Source organism: Trichechus manatus, unplaced genomic scaffold (genome assembly GCF_000243295.1).
Source record: "Trichechus manatus latirostris isolate Lorelei unplaced genomic scaffold, TriManLat1.0 scaffold00121, whole genome shotgun sequence".
Lineage (NCBI taxonomy): Eukaryota > Metazoa > Chordata > Mammalia > Sirenia > Trichechidae > Trichechus > Trichechus manatus.
The window spans coordinates 1,224,021-1,233,050 of record NW_004444057.1 but is presented as its reverse complement, the minus strand read 5'-3'; the positions used below and the strand labels follow the sequence as shown (position 1 = coordinate 1,233,050).

The window sequence follows — 9,030 nt, the reverse complement described above, 5'->3', positions numbered from 1 at the left end:
GGCTACCACCACTGACTGCTCTGACCAGGATCACAACAGAGGGTTCTGGACAGAGCTGGAGAAGGATGTAGAACATAATTCTAACTCACAAAAAAAGGACCAGATTTACTGGCCTAAAGGAGACTGGAGAAACCCCACGAGTATGGCCCCCAGACACCCTTTTAGCTCAGTGGTGAACTAATTTCCGAGGTTCACCATTCAGCCGGGGAGTCAACAGCCCCATAAAACCAAATGGGACTAATGAGGTACAGCAGTCCAGGAACAAGGGCCAGAAGGCAGAAAGGGACAGGAAAGCTGGTGATAGGGAACCCAAGGTTGAGTAAGGATAGTGTTGATGTGTTGTGAGGTTGTTAACCACTGTCATAGGGCAACATGTATAGTAACTGTTAAATGAGAAACTATTTTGTTCTGTAAGCCTTCATCTAAGGTGAGAATAGCAGCACAATTGGAAGAGCGTAGTTGACGTCACTGAACTGTGCATGTAGAAATTTTTGAAATGGTGCATCTTTGGCTATGTATATTTTCACCAAAAAAAAAAGGTTGAGAAGTGAGAGGGTTGACATGTTGTGGGGTTGTTAACCAATGTCATAAAACAATATGTGTACTACTGTTTCATGAGAAACTATTTGTTCTGTAAGTCTTCACCTTAAGTACAACAAAAAATAAATAAATACAGAAAATAACAAATGTTGGTGAGGATGTGCAGAAATCGGACGCTTATCCATTGTGGTGGGAATGCAAAATGGTACAGCTTTTGTGGAAAACAGTATGGCAGTTCCACAAAAAAATTAAAAACAGAAATACCATATGACCCAGCAATTCCACTCTTAGGAATATACCCAAAGACTTGAAAGTAGAGACTCACAAAGAGACTTGTACACCAATATTCACTACAGTACTATTCACAATAGCCAAAAGGTGGAAACAACCTAAATGCCCACCAACAGATGAATGGATAAACAAAACGTGGTACATACATACAACTGAATACTACTCAGCCAGTAGGAGAAATGAATTCTTGATACATGCTACAGTATAGATGGAGATTGAAGACATTATGCTGAGTGAAACAAGCCATTCACAAAAGGACAAATATTGTATGACATGACTTAAATAAAAAGACAACAAAAGGCAAATGTACAGAGATCAAAGTTTATAAGTGGTTACCAGAGACAGGAGAAATGAGGAAAAGGGGGTTTAATGGTGATGGAAAAATAGTATTAATTAAGGGTAGGGTTGTACTGCCAATTATTGTAATCTCTGTTAATAAGTTGTACAGCTGTAAAAAGTTGAACTGGAAAAAGTTGTGTGATAGATATATTTACAACAATGACAAAAGAAAAAGGAGTATCTGCTGAGGCTGGTTATGTACAACAACCAAACACCTCATGGAATTAGATTCCTTGGTTTGGAGGTTTAGGGTCATGGTTTCACGGGACATTCCCGTCAACTGTCCTAATAACATGTTTAGTGCTTCTGTTCTGCTTCCTAGTTCACTGCATAGAGCCTCAGGTCTTAAAAGCTTGCAAGCGGCCATCCAAGGCACAACAACTGGTCTCTATTCACCTACAGCAACAGAGGAAGAAGGAGAATCAGGAATAGGAGGAGGATATGGAATGTGTGGCTAATTGCCTCCATGAACAACTGCCTCCTTTGCCATGAGACGAGAAGAACTGGATAGTGCTCGGCTATCATCACTGAACATTTTGATCAAAGATTCCATAGAGGAATCCTGATTCAGACTTTCTACAGCCATGGAGGGTGGATGAACCCCTGAAACTACTGGCCTGAGGTAATCTGTAAACCTTACACCAAAAACATCCCCTTGAAGTCATCTTAAAAGCAAACAACAGTTTAGCACAACTAGTAACAAAGTTCTGCCTTGAGCATTATGCTATTTTAAGAACTATCTATATGAGATCAAATTGACAACAATAACTCAAATGACTAGACAGGAACCTTAGCGGGCAGTGAGTTTATGTTAATGAGGGAGGAACAACTCAGAAAAGGAGGGTGAAAATTGTTACACCACACAGAGAATGTAACTGATGCCAATAAACTGTACATGTAGAAACTGTTGAACTGGTGTATGTTTTGCTGTGTACGTTCTCAACAACAAAATAAATAAAATTTAGAAAAAAAGTAAACTGAGGAAAAAAGGGCAATGATGAAAACTGAAAAAAAAATGAGGTATTTGACTTATGTCAGAACCGACTTACGACGGAGTCGTCAGAAAAGAACCCTGACATAAGTTGGGAACTACTGGTACTTCAAAGTGTTTGCAAAAAGTTTATTTTATATAATACAAATATTCCCCTGGGCTTTTTTACATTGTCAATTTACTTTAAAGAGCTTTAATTAAAATAATAATAATAAGGTTCAAGGCAATCTCTACATGAAATAAAAATAATAATCACAAACATAACTAGAAACACTATTCCCGGGCACTTTGCAAGGGTTATCTCATTGAATCCTCAAGCCACCTCTATAAAGTAGATACTAGTTTTATCCTCTTTTGCAGATGAGAAAAACAAGGCACAGGGAGATAAAGTAGCTTGCTCAAAGTCAGACTCTGGGTTAAATACTTGGGACAAGATCTGAAGGCAGACAGTATGAGTCTGCAGCTTCCACCATAAACTGGTGGGATATTAATAAATAAACATTTGCTAAATGGTAAAATTACCCAAGAGGCAACTGAAACAACCAAAACTTGATGTTATCCGTACAGGTTCATCTCTAATTACATGCTTTCCTCATTTCTTAGACACAGTGTGCCACAATTTCGACTACTAATTTAGTATCAGATCAAAGTACCATAGGTGAAACTAAATGCAATGAGGTATCCCAGATTGGATCCTGGAACAGAAAACGGACATTAGCAGAAAAACTGCTGAAATCAAAATAAAATCTGTGGTTTAGTTAACAGTAACGTACCAACACTGTTTTCCTTATTTTGACAAATTTACTACCAAATATACAGCTGGAGCCCTGGGGGCCCAGTGACTCAGCTGCTAACCAAAAGGTCAGCAGTTCGAATCTACCAGCCACTCCTTGAAAACCCTATGGGGCAGTTCTACTCTGTCCTATAGGGTCACTATGAGTCAGAATTGACTCAACAGCAATGGGTATACTACAGTAATATAAGATGTTAACAATGGGGGAAACTGGGTGAAGGGTATACAAGAACTCTCTACTAACTTTGCAACTTTTCTGCAAATTTAAAGTTACATCAAAATAAAATGTTTATTAATAAAAGAATAAATAATAAGAAAACAACTACTTAAAAACAACAAATTAAAATACATTTCTAGCTCAATGAAAACAAATTTACATCTGTCCTCAAATTTTGAAGCAACATATTTCCAAAATTCAATCCTCTTGTACCTGCTTTGATTTTTACATGAATGTAGCATTCTAAGTTTGTTAATATTCAAGAATGTTTTCAAATTGTATTTCTTGTCCTTAAGGGCAAGAAGCCTATCTTACACAAGCTTAACTTAATCATTCAACAAATATTTAATGTGCACTCATACTATGAGCTCACCATGAATGAGGCACTGTGCCAAATATGTCTTTCTTACACAAAGGCCTCCCTCACCATCCATGGTTATAATGGATGGCTGAAGGAGGTTGTTGTGGACACTGTGGTCTCGCTGACATCCTCTGCCCTTCTCCTACTGTGGTGCCCACATGGTTGGGTGGCAGTAATGGATTGACCCCATTCCCAGCTCCAGAGATGCCCCCTGATTATTTCCACCCTTCTGGTTAACATATCCTTCTTGCCATGATGATTGGTTCAGGTAACCCCGGCCTTAGCCAGTTGGCACACAGGATTCCCCCAGCAACAAGATTGGCTGAGAAACAGGAACGTAATTTGGGGTTACTGGGATATGAAGGAATATATGCTCAGGGTTTGTGAGGGAAAAAATGCTTTTACTCTTAAAAAACGCTCTTTCTTCCTCTGGATGTTATAGTATATTAAAAAAAAAAAAAAAAGTCTGCAACTGCTATAGCCATTTTGTCACCAGATGTGAAGCTACTTTGAGGAGGAAAGCAGAGAAGAGAGTGACTCTCAGGTAGCCAGGCTCCCTCACTCAATCTCTCAGAGCCTCAGTTCTCGAAAATATAAAATGACAATAATGATCCCTGCAAATCATTATTAACGTAGAGGCAATATTTACATTGTGGTTGAGTTAAAAACAATCCAACAACTGGGTTTAGATGATATTAATGTACTATTGTTAATTCTGTGGCAATATTTACATTTTGGTTATACAACACTAAGTCTATCTGTCAGACAGTCATACTGAGACATTTACAGATGAAATTATGTCTTAAATTTGCTTTAAAATACTCCAGGGGGGTGGGGGAGGGGAAAAATGTGAGGTAGTATGAGATGGTGAGTAAAACAAAAAATGTAAAATATTGAAGGTGAGTGGTGGATAAATGGTGATTCATTATATTGTTCTATTTTTGTGTGTATTTTAATTCATTAAAAAATTAAAACAATGATTCCTGAATATATCACAGTATTATAATCATATATGATCATGTATTAAAAAACATGATACATTTCTAAGTGTATATCAGATGAATTAGTGATAGATTCCAGATCCAAGAAAAAGATACATTTGTATAAACAAAACACACCCAGTCATTCATAGACATGTTAAAATTGGACTTGAGAAAGTAACTCAATGCCTCAATTTTTACAGCAATGAAAACTGAAGTCTAATACATTCAAGCTTTTGTGTTGTTATCTAAGTAATAATTCTAGTTTTGTTGTTTTTACCAACAATGTATCTTAAAATAAATACTACCAGCCTATACTGAAAGTGGAGCCCTGGTGGCGCAGTGGTTAAGAGCTGGGCTGCAAATCAAAAGGTCAGCTGTTCAAATCCACCAGTTGCTCCCTGGAAACCCTATAGGGCAGTTCTACTCTGTCCTATAGGGTTACTATGAGTCAGAATCTACTCTATGGCAATGGGTTTGGTTTTTTTGTTTGTTTGCTTTTTATACTGAAAGTAGGATGGATTATAGTTCTATTTCCTTGCCTTTTGCTCACCCCTTACCTACTGCAATCGGGCTTCGGCCAACACCCCTCCACACCCAGGACCTGCTAACTGACAGACCTAATGGACTGTTCTCCATCCTCACCTCACAGACCACTGCGCGGCATCTGGCACGTTCCTTCTTGAAAAGCATCTCTTTCAACCTTGACACCCCTGGTTTTTCTTCTCCCTCTGGATGCTCTGCTGGGACTTCTTTGCTCAACCAAGTTCTAGGACTTTACTCTCAGCTCTCTCTCTTATTTCTCACTCCGCATGCTCTTCCTGGGGAATAGCATCAACTTTTATGCTTTTTCATCTTTTATGCTGAGTGACTCTTACAGCCATATTTCTAGCTCAAACCTCTATCTACCCTGAACTCCAGAATTAGGTAACCATACCCATCACTGAAAATCCAAGAGGTCCCAAAATGAAATCTCCCCTCTGCTTAAACGTGCTCCAGTTCTAATTTGGTTCCTGGCACCCGCATCCACAAAAGTCACCCTGGCCACCTCCCATCAGGCCCTGGAGATTCTTTTAGTCATCCCTTCCTTTTCATGTCTGAGACTAGTGCCCTTGTTCAAGCCCTCATCCTCTTCTTTCTGGCCATCTGCAAGTGTTTCTTAATTGAGTAATGTTCCAAGAAGCATCCTTCTAAAATGCAAAGCAATCATGTTACTTCCTTCCTTAAAAATTTTCTCATGACTTCCCACTGTTGACGGTTAAAGTTTATGCTCCCTTCTATGGCTCTCAAGGCTATGAGCTGGTCTCTGCCCACATCTTCTCCTCCTGGTATCACTCTACACAATCCTACTCAATCCCACCAAAAAAAAAAAAAACAACCTGTTTCCATCAAGTGAATTTCAACTCATAGTGACTCTACAGGACAGAGGAGAACTGCCCCATAGGGTTTCCTAAGCTGTAATCTTTAAGGAAGCAGGCTGCCACATCTTTTACCAGCGGAGCTAACGGTGGGTTCGCACCACCAACCTTTTGATTAGCACCTGAACTCTTAACTGCTATACCACCAGAGTTCCTTCAATCCCCGCTAGCTACTTACTCTAAACTCCAGTCTACATCCCCACCCCACCCAACCCACTGCTCTCCTTCATGCTTCAGGATCACTGCTCTTCCGATTCTACTCCTATTGACAGGGTTGCTGTGAGTCCGAATGGACTCAACGGCAATGGGTTTGGTTTTTTTGGTTTATTCAAAAATTCAGTCACTCATTATTTATTCAACAAACATGTGCTAAATTCTTACCATGTAACAGCCCTCGACTAGGCTACAAATATGACAATGGACACTGTCTTTGGCCTCATAACCTCCCCAGGAAGGAATGTTTGAGTTGATCTGTATTTTGTTACAAAGTGTTCCTCTCTTCTTCATGACAGGACTGTGCCATACTCCATTGTAAACTAAACTGATTAAGAAGTGCCCCCCTCTTTTTTGTGGTGATCCTAGGCATTTAAAATGACTTTCCCCTGCATTTCATGTTTCTCAAATGCACAATCCCAGCAAAACATCTAATCAGATATCAAGTCAGCATTCCCAAACCACCCCTATCACCACACTACCCACGCCTCCCTAAACCAAAATAGAACTGACTTCTTCTCTCAAGCCCCCAGGGTTCAGTGCTCCTATCAGGACACCCTACTCCTTCCCTTCCTTGCTCTGAGCCCCTCCAAGACAGGCTGAGAACCCCGAAGGACAAAAGCAATGTCCTTCCATCTCTCAATTTCACACCCAACACAGTGCAGGCCCACAGTAAATGCTTAAATGTTAGAAGGACAAAAAATCACTCTAAAGGTAGTTTCCTTTTGATATTGAGCATAAATTAGTATAAAGTTTTTGAAAAGCAATTGAGCAATAGCTATCAAAATTTTTAAAGAACCAGCAGTACCACTTCTAGTTAATGTCCTACACACATCCTAGTAGTGGGTATAAACATGCATGAACAAGGATGTCTATTTCAACATTAGACACAGTTGCTAACAATTAGAATTGTCAATGGTCATCAACAGGGACCTAAGTAAATAAATTATGGTTCATCCATAGTGTGGAAGATCCCTTTGCTAGGAATCAGGGGAAGGCAGCACACCTATCCTTACTGACACAGTGAAGTGTCTATTTAAAAGTGATTATTTCTGCAGGTAATTAACTTTCAGCTTAGACTACCGAGACCACCTTTTTCTTTTCTCTGAAGACCAAAGCTCCTAACAAAGAACCTTTTTATCTTCAGATTCTAGAGGCATGTCCCAAAGATAGTCCTCCATGACTGTAGATGATGCTGATAGGAGAGATGAGATACCTGGAAGAATGAAAACCAATCAAGGTCTTAGGTCTAACGGAGGTGGACAAAACTTCTAAGAAAAAAGCCTTGATTAGGTTCAAGTTGATTTTTTTTTTTTTAAGAAGATAGAGAATGTTTAACAATATGTTAATGCACTGGTTGTTGTTGCTGGGTACATTCACAGCGACCCCATGTGACAGAGTAGAACTGCCCCATAGGGTTTTCTTGGCTGTAATATTTACCAAAGCAGATCCTCAGGTCTTTCTCCCACAGAGTCGCTGGGTGGGTTTGAACTGCCAGCCTTTCAGTTAGCAGCTGAACACTTAACCTTTGTGCCACCAGGGCTCCTTTAATGCAGTGGAAAGGATTATGTATATAAATAAGTGCCACTACTGAGCTCAGTTCCTCCTGGTTGCAGTTTTCTCCTGGATGGAAGGCACTGCGTCCTTGTTTTGGGAGGGACACTTCGATCCAGCAGTTTACTTGATTCTAACAACCCATATACTTCCTGGAGTTTTTTTTAAATCACTGTTCTTAATTCTAATCTTCCTTTGAAATAATGATTAGTCACCGTTAGGAAAACACAAAGATCAAGATAGTCATCAAATACTAGTAATATTTAGAGAAGGGGACAAAGGTTAAAATACTTCTCTGCCAAATTAATGTAACTGGTGTTTAACATGTGTGTGGATCAGCGGTGAATACAATAATCCTTTCAGACTGGCCTATGCAATCTTCCCCAAACTCTACCTGCTCTTTAACAACTGCAAATAAATTCTTCCAAGGTCCACTCAGCCTGAGGCATTTCTCCCGCTAGCAATGACTGTCTAGATAAAGATGTTTAAATTCTTTGGGAAATCAGCCATCTAAACTTGTGACCCAAAGGTCCCAGGCCAGAGTCTCCGCCCTCCCCGCCACTTCCATTCTTTGAGAGCAGTGACCCTGTTTTACATTTCTTCGTGACCACAGTCCTTGGTATGGAACAGATGCTCAACAAATACCTGATTTTGCCACTTCATAACACTGCAGAACTAGAAAAAAACTTTGGAAACCATCTAAAACCAACACACACGTTTACCTTGGCTAATAAGCAGCTACAAATGCTCATTTTTTAAAAATTAACATATTTTCCATTTGCATGAATGCTACAGAACTTGGAAGCCAACATGAACCTGCCGCGAAGCCACTTCTGGCTAGGCAGCGGGGGCAGCTGAGCCAGAAAGGAACGCAGTCCATTCAGGCTCCACACGGCGGGCGGCGCGGCGAGACCGAGCGCCGAGTCCGAGAACTCCACTCCCAGCGATCCTGTCCCGAGGCCCGGAGCGGGGACGGGGGAGCGGCGGAGGGTAAGGGGCCGAACCCAAGGACAAGGGGTGGCGCCCCGTATTAGCTCCAGGTCCCGGAGCCCGCAGCCGCCGCAACCGGGAGGGGGGCGCGCGTTTCCTTGACAACCGCGCCTAGGCGCAGCCCTTTCTCCGGGCCGGGGGAGGGGAGCAGAGCGAGGGGCGTCCCACCGCAGGGGCGGGGGCGCACGGGAGCCCCTCCGGGCGTAGCAGCCGGGGAGCAGCCCTCGGGGCCTCGCGGCGCCGCGGCCCGCGCCTACCGTGTATCCCCGCTCCAGGTCACTCTCCTCGTAGCGAAAGGACGGTATGTAGACCTCCATGGCCGCACCAGCCGGCCGGCGGCGGG

General features: G+C 41.5%; 1 protein-coding gene across 2 annotated transcripts in view; it reads right to left on the bottom strand.

Moving 5' to 3' along the window:
• Window positions 1-9,024, bottom strand: part of SNX24 (sorting nexin 24) — a 171,326-nt gene extending 162,302 nt beyond the window's left edge. The window contains exon 1 of one of the 2 annotated variants that reach the window (XM_004384275.1): window positions 8,945-9,024. In XM_004384275.1, coding sequence (XP_004384332.1) covers window positions 8,945-9,004 — 60 coding nt within the window. In that variant the 5' untranslated portion in view covers window positions 9,005-9,024. The remainder of the gene's footprint in view (window positions 1-8,944) is intronic. The other variant, XM_023738669.1, reaches the window with a different exon arrangement.
• Window positions 9,025-9,030: the final 6 nt, after the last annotated feature.